The 23186-nt window shown below is 42.7% G+C and overlaps 1 protein-coding gene across 6 annotated transcripts; it reads left to right on the top strand.

Moving 5' to 3' along the window:
• Positions 1-159: 159 nt before the first annotated feature.
• LOC135239008 (NLR family CARD domain-containing protein 3-like) lies at positions 160-19066 on the top strand. 6 transcript variants are annotated; one of them, XM_064307306.1, is made up of 11 exons: positions 191-429; positions 2118-2283; positions 2724-2834; positions 4672-4741; positions 5615-5942; positions 7086-8916; positions 10963-11136; positions 12724-12897; positions 13559-13720; positions 16481-16527; positions 17869-19066. In XM_064307306.1, the coding sequence occupies exons 2-11, from the start codon at positions 2174-2176 to the stop codon at positions 18465-18467; spliced, it is 3606 nt and encodes a 1201-aa protein (XP_064163376.1). In that variant the 5' UTR covers positions 191-429; positions 2118-2173; the 3' UTR covers positions 18468-19066. The 6 variants fall into 6 exon arrangements, with proteins under 6 accessions (XP_064163411.1, XP_064163402.1, XP_064163376.1 ...); XM_064307295.1 differs by having other exon boundaries at positions 191-665; XM_064307317.1 differs by having other exon boundaries at positions 191-670.
• Positions 19067-23186: the final 4120 nt, after the last annotated feature.

Below are 23186 nucleotides of genomic sequence, written 5' to 3'. Positions count from 1 at the left end.
ATTATTTTCTGTTCTCTCGGACACACCTGATGCAATGGTGAGGTTATTAGATTTTGAGGAGAAAACAAAATGCGTGACCCTGATCTGTCCATAGTACAGTCATGAGAAGTGAACGTAACATAATTAAAAAAATTTTTTTTAATTCTCATTACCACCTTCGTTCAATTTCTTTCTTGATCCATATCTCTTTTAGAAGCAAATTATAGCCTTTGCAAATACGTAAGGAAGACCGCGAAACCGTCCAATCATATAATGCAACCGATTTAAGGTGGACCGGAAAGTTCGAATCGGGAGCTGCGAATCGGGAGCCAATTTGGGCGTAGGTGAGTACAGTGTTGTCGCGCGGCTCCGGTCGTAGCGCCCGACAGTCAACAATGATCCACAGGATTATAAATACAATCCAGATTGTTCAACGCGATCATGACAGAGGTGAGGACAGTAACTGGGCAAAATAATAACGACAAAAATAATAACGAGACTATACCAGACGATTTACTAGACTTCACTTCACGCAGACGCGAGGTAGATGACAGTGCGGAACTGTGTCGTCGCAACAGAGCATGCTATACATTACTGAAAATGAAACTACAAGTGTATTTTGAAATAGAAAGCCATTTAGTTGGGGAAGAAATGGATTGCGTGTAAGAAAACTGAAGAACAAGGCAGTAAAGTATAACTTATTGTGATCACTCAGAAAGTCGCCGGACTTTAAACCGGTCTTTAAACTTTTAACCGTGGTTAAACCGGAGTTTTTGTCGGAAAAAAAATGTTTCATCCCGTCCAGCCGTCCGGGGTGTGTGGATGTTGGTTGTTGCAAGCTAATGCGTGGTTTATTTAGCGCAACTAACCCTAACCCTAACCCTAACCCTAACCCTAATCCTAACTGCGGTTGATTCATATCCCTTTTCAAATTCAGTTTGTCCGCTGATCTCATATTATGAAGTCATTATAGTTTTGTCTTTGCCATTAAATAATGGACTCGTTAGAAAGGGGAATTATGTTTTATACGCAGTAATGTAATGTCTTAAAACTAATAACAATTTAGAAATTACGGTGTGTTTCAGACTAAAAGGATCAACAACATGATAGCCCGCTATGTTTGATCGCTGTTTTGTCAGAAATGTATTAAGTTCAACAGTTAAAGCGACGATAATGCACAAGGTAATGTAATCCAACGTGACAAAACCCCCACTGGTCAGGCGAAATAATCGTTTTTAAAAAAATTTTTTTTTTTTTTTTTAAATAACAAATTACGGAAGAGTATCAGGGGATTAGGGTCACATGTTTTTTTGGAGTTCTGACATTAAAGTCAGAATTCTGAGATTAAAGACAGAATTCTGAGAATAAAGTCACTTTAAAGTCTGAACTCAAAAAATAATTTCACGTGGCCCTAATCCTCTTCCGTAAAAAATAAATAAAAAATAATATTCTGTATTTTTTTTTTCAAAAGCCACAATCAAACGATAAGAAGATTTAATTGTTTTTTATGTGGTTCTAGAAGCAAATATTATTTCAGTTTAGTTTTACTTTCTTTAGTTTTTTAACTGGTGTGTTTCTTATTTTAATTTGATTTTAATGTTTTCCTTGGCTAGTTTTTGACTACGTATTTGTGAAATTTCTGTTTTAATTTTTAAAAATCCAAGTCAAACTTTTTATGTAGTTGTACATTTTCTGCATGTGGTATACTATTTATTGAACCATTTACCATATTCTGTCACTTTCCGACTTTGCATTTATAGTTTATGAATTGACAGACATTATTTTCACAATAAAAGTCAATGTCTGGGGATATATTGGCACAATTCTGATTAATTTATGGGCCTTTTTGATGCTATCACGTCCATAGAAGTGTGTGATGTATCCATACTGGTACTGTTTTCTTAAGCGTGGCAATTGTGCTAAACCCCCTTCCCTACAAAATGATACTGAACATATACGTTGTTAAGCCCCAATTCACAGAATTTTCATGATGGCCCATAAAGACTTGTTTATTCCTTATTTCTGTCACAACAGTTGCAAGGATATGCAATTTCTTCTACAAAGTGCTCTCTCTCTCTCTCTCTACCTCTCTCTCACTCACTCACTCACTCACACTCTTTCTCTCTCTCTCTTTACAGGCTGATTTTGTTTTTGTCACAACCCTCTTGTCTGATTTGATCTGACTTGATCTGACATGTTCCAGTCTCCTGAGAAAGGAGGTGCTGTTTCTAAAACGGCTCTCTCTGAGCTGCCGGAGCCCAAAGCTGGAAGCCTCGACCCCAACAGAAACAAGAATGAATGCAGGTCTCAGTCTTTTTATTCAGTGCTCTGTGAGTTAGAGCTGCAGTCAGAGGATGAGTATAAGTGGGAGCTCTGTCTGTATGTGCTGTGAGATAGAGCTGCAGTCAGAGGATGAGTATAAGTGGGAGCTCTGTCTGTATGTGCTGTGAGATAGAGCTGCAGTCAGAGGATGAGTATAAGTGGGAGCTCTGTCTGTATGTGCTGTGAGATAGAGCTGCAGTCAGAGGATGAGTATAAGTGGGACCTCTGTCTGTATGTGCTGTGAGATAGAGCTGCAGTCAGAGGATGAGTATAAGTGGGAGCTCTGTCTGTATGTGCTGTGAGATAGAGCTGCAGTCAGAGGATGCGTTTAACAAGGAGCTCTGTCTGTATGTGCTGTGAGTTAGAGCTGCAGTAAGAGGATGAGTTTAACTGGAAGCTCTGTCTCCATGATTTGCTCACAGGGTCCAGGTGGAAAGAGCAGGGTCACCTGTACCCAGCTGTATTTCAATGAAGAGCGACAGCTCAATGGATCCACCTTGGAACTTCAGAGGAGAGTCTACAGATGACTCAAGGTAATCAGACAGGGCCATATTTACTGCTGTTTCATTATACCTCACTCTCACTGGCCATATTCAGGTGCAGGTGAGTGTATTATGTTATATTCAGGTGTAGGTGAGTGTATGGTGTTATATTCAGGAGTAGGTTAGTATATTATGTTATATTCAGATGCAAGTGAGTGTATTATGTTATATGCAGGTGTGTGTGAGTGTATGGTGTTATATTAAGGTGTATGTGAGTGTATGGTGTTACATTCAGGTGTAGGTGAGTATATGGTGTTATATCCAGGTGTAGGTGAGTGTATGGAGTTATATTCATGTCTAGGTGAGTGTATTGAGTTATATTCAGGTGTAGGTGAATGTATGGTGTTATATTCAGGTGTAGGTGAGTGTATGGTGTTATATTCAGGTGTGTGGGTGGGGTGCAAGCCCGCAGGGTGTTGTGATGCGTCTAGTGCAGTAGTGCAGTAGCTAGAGGCAAGGTGCATGCTTACTTGCCATCTGCTTGCAACCCTCTCGCTTACAGCTTGCTGCCGCTGGCTAGCCCTTGTGGCGAACAGGGAAGCAGCGCTGTGTGTAAGTCTTCTCCTGCCAGTACACAGCCTCTCCTTCACCAAGACTCCTGCCGGGCCTCCTCGTGGCCACACACAGTAACTGGGCGTCTCGCGACCCCAGGCGAATCGGCAGGGGACCTCGGAGCTGCAGTGGTCCCCAAAGGTCTGATGCGCAGGCCCACATGTAGTGGACACGCCCTGGCAGTGACCAACCACTGTCCCGCTGCCTTGTGGGTAAGTCTAGGAAGACAAAGGGTAGAGGAGCACACCCTGAGCGAACAGCAACATGATTGGCGGCGCATGACAGGCGGTCCTCCGAAAGACTGGAGCTCCGGCAGCCTCCTGCAACTGTAGAAGAGTCCTGGTCGTCCTGGGTTTCCCCTTGCCACTGGATTCCACCCTCTCGCAGTGAAGAAGCTCTGCTGGGACATGCGCACCCCCAACGGCACTCTAAATAACCTCTTTGCGCAGGTATCCACCTCTGCCTCGGTGAGACCAGACTTGAGAGTTGTCACAACTCTCCTCTACAGCTGTGAGGCGTGGACCCTGTACAGTCGCCACCTCAGGATGCTTGAGGCCTTCCATATCAGATGTGTACAATGCATCCTGAGGATGAAGGCTACCGTTACCCACCACCAACTTCGCTGGCTCGGTCACTTCATCGGGATGCCAAAAGAACGCTTACCACGTAAGCTGTTGCACCTTGGCCATCGCTCGGCAGAGGGCCAGAAAAAAGCGATATAAAGACCAACTGAAAGCTGTCATGAAGAAGTGCGGCCTGAATCCAACCCAGCTGGAGGACACTGCCGCTCAACGCTCCATCTGGCGGCAGCTCTGCCAACAAGGAGTGCATCAGCTCGAGGAGGACCGAGGTGATCGACGGACCAGGAAACTTCTAAAGAGACATGAAGCCAGTACCACATCCACACCCCCAGTCAGTGCTTTCACCTGTTCTGTTTGTGGCAGACAGTGTGGATCGTGGCTCCGCAGCCACATGAAGACTCACAAGTAGCAGAAGCATGATTGTCATCGTCGGACACGACGGACAACCTAAAGCAAGCAATTCAGGCGTAAATGAGTGTATTGTGTTATATTCAGGTGCAGGTGAGTGTATTGTGTTATATTCAGGTGCAGGTGAGTGTATTGTGTTATATTCAGGTGTAGGTGAGTGTATTGAGTTATATTCAGGTGCAGGTGAGTGTATGGTGTTATATTCAGGTGTAGGTGTGTATATTGTTATATTCAGGTGTAGGTGAGTATATTGAGTTATTTAAGCGGTCTCCATGTTTTGTTCACAGGGTCCAGCAGTCACTGGAGGGCAGCTGTTTAACTGAGAAGAGTCTAGAGGTGTTTACCATCACAACAAAGGTGTGATATCGTGACATCTTTATATAATTTATTCGTTTATTTTGTGTTTTTTCTTTTATGATGTTTTCTTTTGACGAAAATAATTTATTGACTTTGAATGTATGAACAGCATCCTCCAAAATGATTCACTTCCATGGTAAAGAAGAACAAAGACTGTACAACATGAATAATTCAAGCATAAAGCTATATTTTCCTTCAAAAGCACATAGAAAATATTATACCATAATAATGACTCCGTGGAAATAACCAAAAACACTCAAATTTTACGTTTACAGTGAGCTCTATATTGTTTGGGACAAAGACCTTTTTTCTTGATTTGGCTAGATTTGTAATCAAACAATTCACATGTGGTTACAGAGCAGATCCTCAGCTTTAATTAAGAGGAATTTTTTATACATTTTGATTTCACCATGTAGAAATTACAGCACTTTTTATAAATAGTCCCCCCATTTCAGGTCACTGTAATGTGTTGAACACATGGCATCACAGGTGTTTCTGATTAGTCGTGTGTTCAATTGCTTCCTTAGTGCAGGTGTAAGAGAGGTTTCAGTATCTAGCCTTTGTTCTAAGCTTTTGATTGCCTTCGGAGTCTGTCAACATGAGGACCAGGGGCTCATTTCATGAAAGTTGCAATATGTGAACTGAGATCTGTGCGGTGCGATAGATTTTTCCTGCTCTTTTTTGGAGCGTTTCATGTAGAAATCGCAATCGCAAGCCCCAAACGCATGTCACAAGCACGTTCATGAAAGCAATCAGTAACTTGCCATCATTCTCATCTGCCTGCCTCATTGTGGTTCTGTAGCACTGTACTGCTGTAGCATTGTGGTTTTGCATCTTTACAACACAGCACACCTCTTTATGTGTTCATTTCAGTCTCTCCTGCGCACTCTGATGAAGCTGAAGAAGGATGAAATGTTGGAACAGTTTCAAAGCCATTTGACACAGGATTTCCCTGAATGCTTTAAGAGTGTGGCTGAAGATCCTTCTGTACTGGATACGTTTATGAAGATGAAGAAATTATTTAAGAGTAATCAAAGCTGTGATTACCCAGAATGCACTGAAAGAGAACAGGAAGATCCAGAGGCCCTGTGCATAGTTGAGAAGATGCTGGAGACCTGTGGCAGTGAGATGTCTCTTAAGACCACACTCCACATCCTGAGGAAATTGAAGCAGAAGGATCTCATGAAGTCACTGGAGAGAGGTGAGCAACATACCTCTATTTTTCTATTCAATTTTATTTTTATAGTGGTTTTTACAGAGACACTGTCACAGAGACACTTTACAGTGGGCATACAAAAGAAAACTAGGCAAAACCAGGCCTGAATGGGCCTAAAAAGCAAACAAATTCAGATTTTTAAAAATTCCCAGTGGGGAAAAAACACTCAAACGGTTGAAAGACACAAGTTTCCCAATGGAAATAAATGTCAGCAGGATATCAATCAATCAAAACTTTATTTCGGACTCAAGGTCCATATAAAAGACAGAACATTACATAGATAGATAGAATGGCACCAGAAATGTATCATTAGATGTAATGACAATGTGGGTTGGCCAGGTTACAGTTAGAGCTAGTTCAATCAGCTGGTTAAATAGGCAGTCCAACCACAGAGATGTACAATGTGCAATTTATAGGAGTACGGTGATGCATCTAGACATCCTGGTTGTGTAATTTTTGTGACATTAGAATGCTTTCTTAGTGCTTTACATTGACTGTTTTACATATAGAACTTAATCCATAAAATGGTACAGGACACAGTCAGAGACATGTAAATTATTAAAATATTGCAGGAAGCAAACAAATGGATTTGTGCTTTTTCATGATCAAAAACACGTTTTTGAGATGCAATTTAAACCTGGCACCTTATGATTAAAAGCCAGTAACTAAACCACTGTCCCATCAGACAGACTGTTTTAAATTTATATCCAGGGGTAAAGAGCATTAAGTGTATAAAGACTACATTTGAAAATCAATATGTTACCTGTTTGGACATGCCTTGAACACACATTTCTGTTGCCTAAATAAACCTCTGAAATGTAATTATCCTTGTAGTATGAATGCAGATTCTTTTGATGATTTCACATTTTGAGCTGAAACAAACTGCATTTTTCTCCGCGAAAAGTCTTTATTTCTCTTTCTCACTGGACATTTGCCAGTATATGCTAAGTGCAGTGAAACAGCTTCCTTTGGTGTCATTTTAACATTATGTAGTAATATAAAGCACTGTGAGAGGTGGGTAAAACACTGAAAAACTGATTGCATAAGCTTTTCTAATTGACATTATGTATGGTTATTTAATGGAAAAAGTTTAGAATCTTACTAGTTTCTCATATTTGCTCTCTTCAGATATATCCATAATAAGAGTCCAGCAGGCACTGAAAACTGATTTGCAGAAGAAGTTTGAATGCATATTGGAAGGTTTAGCAAATTACAGTCACCCAGTACCCCTCAATGAGATCTATACAGAGCTCTACATCACAGAAGGGGGAAGTGAGGATGTCAATAATGAACATGAGATTGGACAAATTGAGACAGCATCCAAGAGACAAACCTCACAGGAGACTGCAATCCTCTGCAATGACATCTTTAAGCCTATACCTGGACAAGAGAAACCCATCAGAACTGTGCTTACAAAGGGCATCGCTGGTATTGGGAAAACTGTCTCTGTGCAAAAGTTCATTCTGGACTGGGCAGAAGGAAGAGCCAATCAGGACGTTGATTTCATCTTCACTCTTCCTTTCCGAGACCTGAATCTGCAGAAGGAAAAAGCATTCAGTCTGATGCAACTTCTGCAGCGCTACTTCCCACAACTGAAAGAGATCAAAAGTTTTGAAGGTGATGAAGTCAAAGTTGTGTTTATCCTTGATGGCCTTGATGAATGTCGACTTCCTCTACATTTCCAAAGCAATGAGATCTGCTGTGATATAACAGAGTCATCATCAGTGGATGTGGTGCTGACCAACCTTATTAAGGGGAATCTGCTTCCCTCTGCTCTCCTCTGGATTACCTCTCGACCAGCAGCAGCCAATCAGATCCCTCCTGAGTGTGTCCATCGGCTTACAGAGGTACGAGGGTTCAGTGACCTCCAGAAGGAAGAGTACTTCAGGAAGAGGATCAGAGACCAGAACCTGGCTAGCAAAGTTATTTCACACATAAAGTCATCCAGGAGTCTCTACATCATGTGTCACATACCTGTCTTCTGCTGGATTTCTGCTACTGTTCTGGAGACAATGTTGGGCGAAGCAGAGAGTGCAAATCTGCCCAAAACTCTGACTGAAATGTACACACACTTCCTGCTCATTCAGACTAATGTGAAGAATCAAAAGTATCATGGTACTGATGAGACAAACCCAAAGATGATGTCAGCATCAGATACAGATATAATCTTGAAACTGGGGCAGCTGGCTTTTCTACAGCTGGAAAAGGGCAATCTGATATTCTATGAAGAGGACCTGAGAGAGAGTAATATTGATATCAGTGATGCTTCAGTGTACTCTGGGGTGTGCACAGAGATCTTTAAAGTGGATCATGGGTTGTACCAGCAGAATGTCTACTGCTTTGTACATTTGAGCATTCAGGAGTATCTGGCTGCCTTGTTTGTGTTTCGTTCATGTATAAATGAAAACAAAAATGTACTCAAAGGAGAACAATCAAAACCTCACAATGACAGAGTGCAGCTGTCTGAATTACACAGGAGTGCAGTGGATCAGGCCTTAGAGAGTAAGAATGGACACCTGGACCTTTTCCTCCGATTCCTTCTTGGCCTCTCTTTGGACTCCATTCAGAAACTCTTAGGAAGATTACTGACACAGACCAGAAGCAAATTACCTGTACTAGACCCACAGACACAGACAGTAAGTAGACCACAGAGCATTGAGAAAACAGTCCAGTATGTTAAGATTAAGATCAGAGAGGAATCTTCTCCAGAGAGGACCATTAATCTGTTCCACTGTCTCAATGAACTGAATGACAACTCTTTAGTGGAGGAAATCCAGAATTCGTTGAGATCAGGAACACTTTCTGATAAAGAGCTGGAACCTCACCAGTGTTCAGCTCTGGCCTTTGTGTTACTGATGTCAGAGGAGGTCCTGGATGAGTTTGACTTGACGACCTACAACACATCAGCAGCAGGTCATCAGAGACTGGTACCAGTAGTCAGGAACTGTAGGAAAGCCATGTGAGTATTATGTCATCAATAATGTAGATGTTTGGCAGCATATTTTCATAAATGGTTTATATTTCTGGTGATGAGTAAACCAAATCAAAATGTATAATTAACAAGAGTTCATACATACAGACGAAATACATTTTTTAAAAGAATGAAAGTAACACAACTATTCCACACAGTTTGGAGATGAGGGAGAATATTGGGTTGGCTGGTATGCCATGTACCAAGACCTGGGCATGTCTCATACCTGTACAGCACAGAGTCTGGCACTTTTCAGGAATAAAAACACCTTTGCTGTGAATTATTAATTGAAATATTAAAAAGTCTATTTGTAGAAATTGTGAAATACAAATGTAAAACATCAAATTCAGATCCAATTATTTTTGCCACGGATTTTCCTCTAAACTCTGCAATCCGGCAAATATGCTACAGTTACTGCACCAGGGAACAAAACTGCTCTTACAAACATTATTTCTTCTTCTCTGGATTTAAGGAGTTTTATTGTGATTTGAAGAACCCCATTGAGACATGCTACCTACACCTTTGGCTGTGCTTGAGCAGCTCAAATTACTTACAATATGCAGGTACTCAAGGTCAACAGCCTCAAAACTGCTTGGGAAAAAGAGCTCAGAAACAAGGTTTGATGCAGGTATTACAGGTGCAGCGGTCTCTGAAAATAACCTGTTATGAACAGTAACAGCACAAATCAATGTTCCACAGGATCTCTCACTGAACAACGTTAATGCATCAAAGTAGCTCCTTCCACAGTCTTCCACAAGTATTAGGCTATCCCAAACTAACAGCTATTAGATACACTGGGCGGCAGCGTAGCACAGTGGGTAAGGAACTGGGCTTGTAACCAAAAGGCCATAGGTTCGATTCCTGGATAGGACACTGCCGTTGTACCCTTGAGCAAGGTACTTAACCTGAATTGCTTCAGTATATATCCGGCTGTATAAATGGATGAATGTAAAAGCTATGTAAAGGTTGTGTAAGTCGCTCTGGATAAGAGCGTCTGCTAAATGCCTGTAATGTAATATAGACCTAGCCCCAGTTTGGTAGGCTAATCTGCTGGATGTTTAACAATAGGACCATTCTGACAGCAGAAAGGAGACATTCCTCCTCCCAACTGATTTAAATGGCTGGAGAAACATAATCACCAGGGGGCACCCGGTAAGAATGCACTGAAACTTCTGTCTCTTGAATAAAGTTTAATTCAACGCCCTTCCTTAGTTCACAGACAGGGATGGGTAGGTGTGTGGTGGTATTGATGCATGCACATGGGTCTCTCTGACTGTGACACTGCAATATTTCACCAACAATGGCAATACTACTTTCAGCAATGGATGCAGCAGGATGTGAACTTTTCTGGACTGATTACATGCGTAAGATGCGTCTCATACGTGTCTATCGCAACAGTGATTAACCTATATTAGCAGGCAAGAGGCGGGACTAAAGTTAACATAAAAGCCTTGGCTTTTATGTTAGCCAAGGCTTCCTGATACTCTCCACAAAGTAGGTTACTGGCCACACTGGCTATTTATTATATTCTTCAAATTACCTTAATGTCACACTATTCTAATTGTATAATAGTCTGCTAAGTCAAACAGTTATGTGACAGAGCGTGTGTTGGGACAACCGATGGTCTGATGTTTATTCTTAGCGAGCTTTATGCAATTTCACCTTTTTCTTTTGGCATTAGATCGTGCCGGTGATGCAGGAGCAGGTCATTTGTCCACATTGGTGAAACTGTCTTTCTCAATGCATCTAGCTGTATGCAATGTCAAGGTCAATAAACACTATATGGTGCTGGGTTTCTCACAGCAGCTCTTTCTATGACCATTCCCCGATATCTGTATAAAAAACTTACTGACCTTTTGCAGCTTTAAATAAAGCCTAATATATTTTGAAAGGTTTTCTGCTGCAGTACTCTAATCTCCCTGAATCATGAAAGGTCCCATCCCAAGTCATCTTTATATTATGTGTGTATATCAAATTTCAAATATTACAAGTTTGTATTGCATAATTAACATAATATATGAATGCCTTCTGCAGACTGCACAGCTGTGACCTCACAGAGAAGTCCTGTGAAATTGTGGCTTCAGCTCTCCAGTCATCAGACTCACCCCTGAGAGATCTGGACCTCAGCTACAATAACCTGGGAGATTCAGGAGTGAAGCTGCTCTGTGCTGCACTGATGAGTCCAAACTGTAAATTACAGAGACTGGGGTGAGTAGTGTTATGTACTGCGTGACCGTAATGGGATATTTCACCCTTTTAATGACGTTGTTTTGTGGAGCCTACCCATTTTATTCGCACAGCGCGAATACTAGCAGCATCGGATGCTCCTGTTGACCGTTCAACATCACCATTACTCTTGGTTGTCAGGCTCCTTTAAGTAAACAGTATTAGTGATTATGACTTTATGCAGTTTAAAATCTCTATTTACTCCTCCATTCCACAGCATTCCTTCTTCTTCCACATTATCCTAATCCCTCTCTTCTTACTCCTCTATCACAGCTGTTTTAATCACACTAGTCTGCAGAGTAGAATGACTTAGGCTGTGACACATGGAAATCTTTATCCACCTCCATTATTCATTAGCTGCTATAGAGGGATGGACACTCTTAGAGCTGTGGGGTATCCGGTAGAGGGGAGGACACTCTTAGAGCAGTGGGGTATCAGGTCGAGGGGTGGACACTCAGCAGTGGGGTATCAGGTAGAGGGGAGAACACTCTTAGAGCAGTGGGGTATCAGGTAGAGTGGTGAACACTCTCGGAGCAGTGGGGTATCAGGTAGAGGGGTGGACACTCAACAGTGGGGTATCAGGTAGAGGGGAGAACACTCTTAGAGCAGTGGGGTATCAGGTAGAGTGGTGAACACTCTCGGAGCAGTGGGGTATCAGGTAGAGGGATGGACACTCAACAGTGGGGTATCAGGTAGAGGGGTGGACACTCAACAGTGGGGTATCAGGTAGAGGAGTGGATACTCAGCATTGGGGTATCAGGTAGAGGGGTGGACACTCAGAAGTGGGGCATCAGGTTGAGGGGAGGACACTCAGCAGTAGGGTATCAGGTAGAGTGGTGAACACTCTCGGAGCAGTGGGGTATCAGGTAGAGGGGTGGACACTCAACAGTGGGGTATCAGGTAGAGGGGAGAACACTCTTAGAGCAGTGGGGTATCAGGTAGAGTGGTGAACACTCTCGGAGCAGTGGGGTATCAGGTAGAGGGATGGACACTCAACAGTGGGGTATCAGGTAGAGGGGTGGACACTCAACAGTGGGGTATCAGGTAGAGGAGTGGATACTCAGCATTGGGGTATCAGGTAGAGGGGTGGACACTCAGAAGTGGGGCATCAGGTTGAGGGGAGGACACTCAGCAGTAGGGTATCAGGTAGAGGGGAGGACACTCAACAGTGGGGTATCAGGTAGAGGGGAGGACACTCAGCAGTAGGGTATCAGGTAGAGGGGAGGACACTCAGCAGTGGGGTATCAGGTAGAGGGGTGGACACTCTCAGAGTAGTGGGATATCATGTAGAGGGTCAGTCTATGTCCCATATCGTATGAGCCCACAGGGAAAGAGTCAGATATTGGAAGTTTGGAAATCCCTGCCATAGTTACGCTACCTATATGACTCCTACCTTGTTTCTGCATGAAAATGAATGTGCATGCATGCAGAAAATACAGTACATGTAAATGAACTGCCAAGGCATACCATGTGATTATCAGCTGAGAATAGCCATCGCATGCACGTGTGTTTGTGTGTGTGTGTGCGTGCGTGCATTCACGCATGTATGGGCATGTGTTTTTTCCACAGGCTGGGTTGGTGTAATCTCACAGAGGGCTGCTGTGATGTTCTAGCCTCAGTCCTGCATTCTCCTCACTCAGAGCTGAGAGATCTGGAGCTCAGAGACAATGAGCTGCACGATTCAGGAGTGAGAGCGCTCTCTGCTGGACTGGAGAACCCACACTGTAAACTGCAGAGACTGGGGTGAGTACAAACATAAAGCCCTTCAATAAAAAATTGCTCCTATGTGACTAAATGTGATGATTACATTAATTTTACCATGTTTTTAATGTTCAGACATAGAAAATATTTTTGCTGGCTTGGTAGAATAAGACATCACGCAACTTAAAGTTAATTTCAGTCTTAAATCTGACATAATTTCGACAAATCAACATCTTTGTGAGAAAATCAAATAATTTCCTGAATTAATGTGTTTGTGACAAACAGTTTAAATTCTAAGAGGTTAATAATGAAATTCCTCAAAAGGAAGAAATAATTCAAATAAAATGAAACAAAATAAAACCGCCTCTGAAAGGGATGGTAATAACGTGCAAAATTCTAATTGGATATCCTGCTAATTCCACAGCCCTCCACATTATTTCTCCACATTATTTTTATTTCAGCTATGGAAGGTGTATAACATACTATTTTGTTTGATAATCATAATGTTCTATCAGATTAAATATTAAAAGGAAACATTTTTTTCACGTGGCTATGAATCAGAAAAGTGAACTTCCCAAACTTGTGTTCAGTTTTCTTGTATTTACTTGTAAGTTAGTACATATTAACTGAGAACTAGCCAGTGTCTCTATGATACACAAATAAAAATTAAATGCACTGTAAGGTGTGTTTGTCCTCTCTGCAGGCTGTCAGGCTGTAGAGTCACACAGAGAGGCTGTGATTTACTGGCATCAGCTCTGTATTCAAACCCCTCACACCTGAGAGAGCTGGACCTGAGATACAATCACCCAGGAGACTCAGGAGTGAGAGCGCTGTCTGCTGCTAAACTGGACACACTCACACTGCTGTAAGTACAGAGAGTTTCCACACTGCACCTCTCACATGCACTTGCTTGCTTATGGCAGTCCATTGATGTCAATGATGAAGTTGCTCCAGATTCATTTGTTGGGGGTTTATTGGGGTGTATTCCGCCTGTGCATGTTGGGGGTTTATTGGGGTGTATTACGCCTGTGCATAGCCATGTGGCTGTGCAGGCCAATGCGTGATCCGCAAGTCTTGCCACATGAGAGGCAGGTGTATACGGCACAGGAAAGGGGGGGCCCTGCAGCACGTTGGTGCCTCTGTGCACGCCGCTGCATTCTCCTCTCTGTAGCCTGCTCCTGAAGGTGAGTGATTCCCTGGTGGCAGGTGGAGCTCCAGGTGTGGCGATCAGCAGCCAGGGACTCTAGTACTGGTGGTTTGATGTTGCACTTCTTCAGGATTTTCAGGTGATCCTTGAAGTGCTTTTTCTGGCCCCCAGCAGACCTATGACCATCCAAGTGCTGGCCATAGAGGATCTGTCTAGGAAGGTGGTGGGCAGGCATGCGGATCACATGCCTGACTCAACACAGATGTCTTTGCGCAAGGAACACTGCAATGCTGGGTGTGTGGGTCCGGTCGTGGATTGCCACATAGGGCACCCTGTCTTCCCAGGACACACCCAGGATCCTTTGGAGGCAGTGGATGTGGAAGGCCTCTAGAGCTCGTATATCTGCGTTTTCTTGATGTTGATCTGGAGATCGATGGCGCTGTATATGGAAGCAACCACATTTAGCGTGCGCTGTAGGGATTCTGGTGAGTGGGCGAGGAGAGCACAGTCATCAGCGTACTGTAGCTCCAGGATGTGTTGGGTGGTGGTTTTAGGGGTGGCTTGAAGGCGCCGGATATTAAAAAGATTACTATCCAGTCTGTACTGTATCTGTACCCCATCTGTGAGATCCAGGGATTTGTGAGAGAGAAGAGTAAAGGTGGAGAGGAACATATAAAAAATAGTTGAGGCTAGAACGCACCCTTGCTTGACCCCCACGTCCACACTGAAGAATGGGAATTGTTGGCCACCGATGCTCACACAGGCTTGCATCCTGTCATGGAGCTGCCGCAGGATGTTCCTGAACTTTGGTGGAACCCCCAGCTTCCCGAGTACTTCCCACAGCAGTTCCTGGTTTACTGTGTTGAAGGCCTTGGACAGATCAATGAACGCTAGGTACAGGTCTTTGAGGTGTTCTCTGCATTTTTCCTGTACTTGTCTAGCAACAAAGATCATGTCCGCAGTGCTTCGATCGCGCCTAAAGCCACACTGCGATACGAGCAGGATGTCTTCTGTTATATGGGTTGCTAGGAGGAGTAGCATGATCCGTGCTAGCACCTTCCCGGCCACTGATAGGAGGGAGATACCTCTGCTGTTACCACAGTCTGCTTTGTCACCCTTGCGCTTAAAGATTGTGATGATGTTAGCATCCTTCCAATCTTGCAGGATGACTTCAGATGACCAGATGGCAGTGATCAGTTGGTGTATTCTGCGGGTAAGGACGTATCCCCCATGTTTTAGTATTTCTGCCGGGATTCCGTCAAGGCCCAGGCCTGCCTGGAGCAGGCCTGCGCGATGAATAGATTATAGTGAAGGTAGTTGTGCGCAGCCTCTACCCTCACTGTTTTGGCTCCACCCTACGTTTTCCAGTCGCATGAAGAACTCATGATGACCTTCTGTAGAGGGGAGTTGCAGAAGACTGCCAGAACACCAGTCTGTTGGTGACTGCCTAATGTGGGTTTTCTCTGCAGATTTATTGTTAGGGGTTTACTCCCATAGCCATAGCACGTGCAAGTGCACCCATTAGGCATTGGGGCAGTGGATGGTGGCAGTCAGGACGTGTCCACACGCCGGTGGGCCTGTGCTGCCTACCTCTGGGGTCCACTGCAGCTCCGAGATCCCCTGCTGTCTGGCCCGAGGCTGCAAAGCACACGGTTACCATGGACAGCTACGAGGAGGCACAGCAGAAGTCTGGTTGATGGAGAGGCTGTGTACTGACAAGGAAAGACTTACGCACTCTGCTTTTCCATAACTCAGTTGAGCTGGTCAGCGGCAGCACCTGGGAGCGAGAAGCAAGCAAGCAGACAAGCATGCAGCTGTGCATGACACCACCCCGTGGACCTAGTCCACCAATCCACACACACACACACTACACATGCACACACACGCACACACATGCACACACACTGCTGTAAGTGCAGAGAGTTTCCACACTGCACCGCACGCGCGCGCACGCGCGCGCACACACACGCACACACACACACGCACGCACACTACACACGCACACACACACACTACACATGCACACACGCACACACACACACACACACACACTACACACGCACACACTGCTGAAAGTGCAGAGAGTTTCCACGCTGCACCTCGCACACACACACTTACACATACACGCACACACTACGCACACACACACTACACATGCGTGCACACACACACACACACACACACACACACTACACATGCACACACGCACACACACACACACACACACACACACTACACACGCACACACTGCTGAAAGTGCAGAGAGTTTCCACGCTGCACCTCGCACACACACACTTACACATACACACACACACACGCACACACTACGCACACACACACTACACATGCGTGCACACACACACACACACACACACTACACTTGCACACACTGCTGTAAGTGCAGAGAGTTTCCACGCTGCACCTCACACACATTCACACACAGTGTCACTCCCCCACTCTGTTCTGCTGTTTCGACAGTGTGGATCATGGAGGAGAAAGTAGGAACCAAGCAGGACCCAGAAAATGTGAGTCTCTTACTCTACATACTCCTTTCCCTCTCTCTTTCCTGTCTGTCACAGTCCCAAGTGCAGTAGAACCTCAGGAATATGAGTCCATTGGGAATGGAGGGTATTCTGTTAAATAAATGAGCCTGTGTCTATCGATACATAAAGTGAAAACCATTGACTTGAATACATGGAGTAAACTGCAAGGTCCAGTAAAGCTGGAAATGGTTTCACCATTTTCATTAAAAACATGGCATCAGTGAGGTAATATGAAAAGGGCAGGAGCAGTTTGTGGATGTGCAGGTGTCTGTGAATGTGCTGGTGTCTGTTGATGAGCAGGTGTCTGTGGTTGTGCAGGTTTCTGTCGATGTGCTGGTGTCTGTGAATGAGCAGGTGTCTGTAGTTGTGCAGGCTTCTGTGGATTAAGCAGGTGTCTGTGGATGTGCTGGTGTCTGTGGATGTGCAGGTGTCTGTGGATGAGCAGGTGTCTGTTGATGAGCAGGTGTCTGTGGATGTGCTGGTGTCTGTTGATGTGCAGGTGTCTGTTGATGAGCAGGAGTCTGTGGATGTGCTAGTGTCTGGATTGAGTAGGTGTCTGTGGATGTGCAGCAGTCTGTGGATGAGCAGGTGTCTGTGGATGTGCGGCAGTCTGTGGATGTGTAGGTATCTGTGGATGAGCAGGTGTCTGTGGATGTGCAGCAGTATGTGGATGTGTAGGTGTCTGTGGATGTGCTGGTGTCTGGATGTGCAGGTGTCTGTGGATTGAGCAGGTGTCAGTTGATGAGCAGGTGTCTGTGGATGCGATGGTGTCTATTGATGAGCAGGTGTCTGTTGATGAGCAGTAGTCTTTGGATGTGCTGTTGTCTGGATTGATTAAATGCATATGTAAGTGTCACAAAGTGCAATGAAAGGTGTTGTAAGAATGAAATTATTATTTTTGTCATTTTATTATCTGCTCCATCTGAAAATATCTCCCAGTCTAGTTCATTTTTACTAGACCCAATAAGCAGTGAGAGGAGTATTTATAGTTTTATTAATCAACGAAAAGTGTGATTTGTTTCTGTTTAATGCTGAAAGATCATTCAGTTTCATATCAAAGAGAATGTATGTTTTGTGTGTTAGAGGTAGGGTAGGGTTAGGGACCCTGTTAGGCCAACTAGTCCATACCTCTTGAGGCTGTACTGTATGTGTGTGTACTCAGAAGCCCTACTGTGTGTGTCGAAGTGTGTGTTTATGTGTTTATGTATGTGTGTGTGTATCTTGATTAGTCTCAGTTTGTCATTGACTTAAGCCCAAGTCTTTCTCTCACATAATGAAGTGAAAATAATTCCAATAAATGTCATTCATGCCTGTGGTCTGCAGATGGCTGTCATCTCACACTGGACCCAAACTCAGCGAACAGGAAGCTGCGGTTGTCTGAGGGGAACAGGAAGGTGGCGTACACGGGGAGAACGGAGGTTCCGTATCCTCAGCATCCCGACAGATTTGATTTCCGGAGGCAGGTTGTGAGCCGAGAGACTTTGATGGGGCGCTGTTACTGGGAGGCGGAGTTCAGCGTGTCTGAGAAGGGAGGGGTCCATTTTGCAGTGACATATAAAGGAATCAGCAGGAAAGGACGCGGGCATGACTCTGAGTTTGGATGGAATCAAAACTCCTGGAGTCTGTGGTGCTCTATAAAAAGTTATTCTCTCAAGCGCAATAAGAACATAACACTGCCTATTACCCCGTCCCCCTACCGCAGAGTCTATGATAAAGATGTTCGTAGAAGAGTGTGTTTGTACAGGGTAGGAGTGTGTGTTGACTGTGCATCAGGCACTCTGTCCTTCTACAGCATCTCAGACTCTGACACACTGACCCTCCTGCACAGATTCCACACTCACTTCACTGAACACACACCCCTCTGTGCTGGATTTGCAGTGTTTGGATACCCCTCATCACTGTCCTTGCTTGAACTGGAGTAGAGTTTCTCTCTCTCTCTCTCTCTCATACACACACACAATGCAAACACACAAACACATTTCAATGCAAAGCTTTCACTGTTTTTGTAGAATGTTTGGAAACATGATATTGCAATACAGTATTGTTGACAAATTGTATTTAATCTCAAAGATCACATAATATGCTTTTAGGTATCAATCATAAAAATACGTACAAATCAAGTTATTGTTATACAATATTATACAATAGTGTATTTTACTAAAGATAGTATATATTTGTAAAGGAAAGGGGAAATATTATTTTAATGCTCTAGTGATAAGTTAGTTGTTAGGGTTGGGTCACATACACTGCTGGTCCTATATGGGGGCTAGTGGAGACCCCCGGGTGCCACTGTAGATGGCCAAAATAATGGACAGTGGTATTAATTGTGTGCCCCATCCTGACACTAATGTTTGGTCTAAATAAAGATGTATTACTTTAGCAATTTCGTCTGAAAGGAAGAACTGTGTAAAGTACTGTTACTGTAACTGTAAGGTTACCCCCCCCCCCCCCCAATTATTTATGTGTCTGTGTTCTGTTCTCACCTCCAGGTAATTTGACCGTTAAAACAGAGGAGCACTGTCCATGCCCTTGGCCACTCCTCCTTTGGCCTTGTGTAAATGACTTGAGTAAGAGAGAGAGAGAGGATTTAGAGATTCAAAGAAAGAATGAATGAGTGAGTGACAGCCAGTCCCAATCACTTCTCTTATGACGAGTCTGATTGTAGTCCAATGTAGTTACATGAACAGACGTAGCTTTTTTTTGCCCTTGAAAATGTAAATATGTGACGGGTGCTGGAGAAAAGGTCCGCAAGTCGCAAATCTTGAAATCGCGCTAGGAGGCAAAAAAGGTTTTTTAAATTTTTTTTTACTGTTTTCCTTATGTTCATATTACTAAAGTTAAAGTGTTGAAGAAGTCACTCAATAGAATAAACAACATTTTTAGGGTCACTAAATACTTACAATTTGTCAGCAAAGTCGGCTTGTTTTAGTGATTCTTACAGCCGGGTTTTGGAGGCGTGATGGGGGTGCAGTTTAATTAGCATGTTTGATTTCGTTGGCTATTGTCACTTTGTTTCGGTCAAGCCACCGCCCATAAATAAAGCCGTGTGGTAGTAGCCTATGTTTGTTTACTGTGTGAGGTTGCTAAAATGGCGGACGCTCAATCAGTAGGTGAGAGTATAAGCTTTCTAACGATGTATAACATGTCTAATTTTGCTTTTGGAATAGCGTTTTATAGGTTAGCGTAACCGAACATTTTCTTACCATGGCATTCGCTGTATATGTAGGCTAGCATTAAAAGACGTTGCACCTAACGAAACGTTGTCAACGATTTTTCGTAATTCCTTGGAAAATACCATTATTGAGGACTTATGGGCATAGCTAAGCCATATGTTCGCTGATAGACCTATCTGACATCGTTTTCTGGAGCAAAACAGAAGCGGATATAACTGTCATTGATTTACTGTCTCTGTCTCCATCTACTGAACATAGATAAGATTTCATCATTGCTATGTAAGTATTAGCCTACTGCTCAAAATATTTCGGTTATTATGTTATTTTAGAAATTGAGTGTCTTTAAATAGGTTAGTGGTATTGTGTAGGCTAATGTGGATATTTCACACTGTAATGTAAGCGTTAGTTAGTAGTGTAATGGTTTTTGTGACGCATACACCAGTGATGAGGAGAGTGTTGAAACATTGCCAAAACGTGGTGGACGGCTGAAAAATGTTTTTATATCGTCCCATTCCCATACAAGAAAACATAGGAGTGTACAGAGTATAGAAATAGGCTACATACAACAGTTAATTATTACACATTTAGGTACTGTGCAGCATTGTGTGACTATATGTTTGCATTATATTTCTTTTTGGAGAGATTTTGGATTTGTTTCTGGACCCTTAGCTATTTTAGACCAGTGTTAATAATTTAGACATTGTGGGTAGATTTGGAGATGCTGGGTACACTGCTTAGTTTTTGCTTCATAGATCTTTAGTAGTTCTACATATCCACCCTTAGATTTTATGAACTTGTGGTCAAATAGTTTTTGATCCAGGACATGTATACTTTAACCCGCAATCTCCCAGTATTTCATTGCGAATTAAAAAAGGAGCAAATTCATTTTAGATTTTTTGCCTTGACCATTGCATTTGTGGCACTTTATTTCTTACAAAATTATGAATATAAAGTAATCTAAGCTAGTATTATAAATGGTACAAATGTATTGCTTCATTTAAGACATTTTTCTAGTCTCTGTGGTATTCACATCTGGAGTTATAAAGCTTAGGGTATAGGGTAACCCCTAAATGGGCAAGGATTTACAGGTACTCTAGTGGGGGAGTGGTTGGGGTGGAGTTAACTAGCTATTGTTCCCACCCATTATCTCCCTGTGAGAAGTGTGAAAAGTTCAAGATCTTTCAAGGGGATTTTCTCTGCTACTTGATTTTAGGAGTACCAACATTCAAATGAGCATATTTTCTTCAACTATTTTCAGATTTCGATGTATGACACATCATTTGAAAGCTTATAATCTGCTGAAAAAAAACTGAAAAATGACCTTGCCCTACTTGCGGACCAAAACACCAGCACCTGTCACATATGTGAATGTTCAAAAGAACTCGTCCTCGGTCAACCTTGACATCTGCCAGTAGCCATGGCGCTGCTACTAGCAAAACTGACAGGATGTGAAACAATAGACAAGCATCGATGAGTGTGAGAAATCCATACCTTCATTTATTAAAAACATGAACATTATAAAAGTAATAACGTTAGCTACCACTAATGTTAGCTAATGTTATGTATTTTAGCCAGAGTCTTTGCTTTAGCTAATGTTAGCCGACAAGCAAAATGACAAACGAAAAACGGTAAGTTATACAAAAAATGAAATGCAAAAGTTAACAGCGCATTGCAAGGATGGATCGAACGAATGACCGCCGTTGTGACAGGACAACATGTTCAAAACATTGCTAACTTTGTATGTGGGCCAAATGTAATGATTTTTTTTTTGTTTAACCGATAAGAATTTGTCTAACTAAACGATAATCAAAATTGAGCCAAAGTCAAGTTTATTTATGAAGCACATTTAAAAACAACAAAAGTTGGCCAAAGTGCTCTACAATAAATGACTTCAGCAAAGAAAATGAGAATTAAAAATAAGATGCATAAAATAAAAAAATATATAAAATGAAGGTATAAAATACAATACATGCGTTATGCAGCGCTATCAAATCAGCTATTGATAAAATAACACTATCAATTGTTGGCGTACAACACAATAAAAGGAGAACACACTTAATGTTACATTAAAATAGTTTATTACATGTTCAAAGATAACAGTTACAAGACATAGATAAGAAGAAAAACAAATTGTAAAATATCGCTACCGCTCATCCAAAGCAAGGGCTTGGCTGTCTGGCTTCCTAGCTAACCCTCGTCAAAACTGCTGCATGCTATAAGCTATAGCTATAGCTAAGTTAGTCTATATCTAACGTACCACTGTAATAACACAGCTGTGAGCTAGCTTATAGTAGTAACAACTAACAAGAGAGTAGTCGTGATAATGTTACTGTACACTAAACGTCACTGGTATAACGTTACATTAATATTATTATAACTAGTTTCACATACAATATGAAAGCTCCAGTAGCAAAGCTAGCATAGCTGACGTTCACGACGATCTAGTTTTGGACAAAAGTAGCTCTAGCTACGGAAGCCTTGAAATCATGAATATGTAGCTACAACCAGGTCTGAGTCTCTGTGGTACAACCAGAGACTGTAAAAAAATTGGACAAAGATACTGTGACGTCACCCATTGACTCTCCATGGGTCTCTAAAACCTATTTTTTACAGTCTCTGTCTAAAACCAAGCGGCCAAAACCAGACTTCGTTTTTGAAGCTCATTTCCTGGTGTTGTAGTTCCTGGTTGCTCACTAGCGCCACTACGGATGGCTCCAGTATAGGTGTTTTCATATCCGGTTTCCATGTAAGTCTACGGTACAAATGCGATCAAAATACAAAGTCAATAATTTTTTCTCACAAGAACAAATAGTCATAATAGGTGTATTTTATTCGTCTTATGACTGTCCATGGGTCGATTTCATGAGTTAAGAGGTCTTGTAATTTTTACAATGTGATTGACAGTCCGGTGCGGAAAAGCCCATCAACCTGAACGAACGATTGCAGAACGAACTTGAGGCTAGCTGACTGTCTGCCGTTATGTTTTAAAATATATTATCAAATGTTTACGGAGTTTAATTTCCATCCCTGACTGTACTGTGTCATGTAATCACGTTATATGTATGACATTAATAATACAATTATGTTCAGTTATCTTCAATTTATGTTTCTCAGCAAAACGAATATGCTTAGCTACCATATCAGCTTGCCAGTGAGCTAGGTAGGCTATCCGTGGTTAGCTCTCGCATTAGCAATATGAACCACAGGGGAAGAACATCGACTACACTGTGATGGTCAATCAATCAGAGATGTGTAGGCTACTGGTGATTTGACTAGGCTCATTTTCAACTGTCTGGTAGACCTGCTGTTAACCGAGCAAATTATCGTTGTAGGTTTTCGCCACAGTCGGTTAATGAGCCAGTAACTGCTACTAGCTACTCCATCATCGTTTGTTCACTTGCTGGGTGACGCTAGCTGACCGATCGTTCGAAAGTCACTTTCTACCGAATAAAAATTAACACTGTCAGC

This window comes from Anguilla rostrata, chromosome 1 (genome assembly GCF_018555375.3).
Source record: "Anguilla rostrata isolate EN2019 chromosome 1, ASM1855537v3, whole genome shotgun sequence".
NCBI classification, from domain to species: domain Eukaryota; kingdom Metazoa; phylum Chordata; class Actinopteri; order Anguilliformes; family Anguillidae; genus Anguilla; species Anguilla rostrata.
Note: the sequence above shows the minus strand (reverse complement) of the source record. Positions and strands in the feature narration are given on the sequence as shown.

What these genes read in the sequence shown, in the direction of transcription:
- LOC135239008 (XM_064307306.1), top strand. Translation starts at nt 2,174, where the DNA reads ATGTTCCAGTCTCCTGAGAAAGGAGGTGCTGTTTCTAAAACGGCTCTC. An exon ending in TGTAAATTACAGAGACTGGG is followed by an intron (nt 11,137 to 12,723) that starts GTGAGTAGTGTT and finishes TTTTTTCCACAG; the next exon opens with GCTGGGTTGGTGTAATCTCA. An exon ending in TGTAAACTGCAGAGACTGGG is followed by an intron (nt 12,898 to 13,558) that starts GTGAGTACAAAC and finishes TCCTCTCTGCAG; the next exon opens with GCTGTCAGGCTGTAGAGTCA.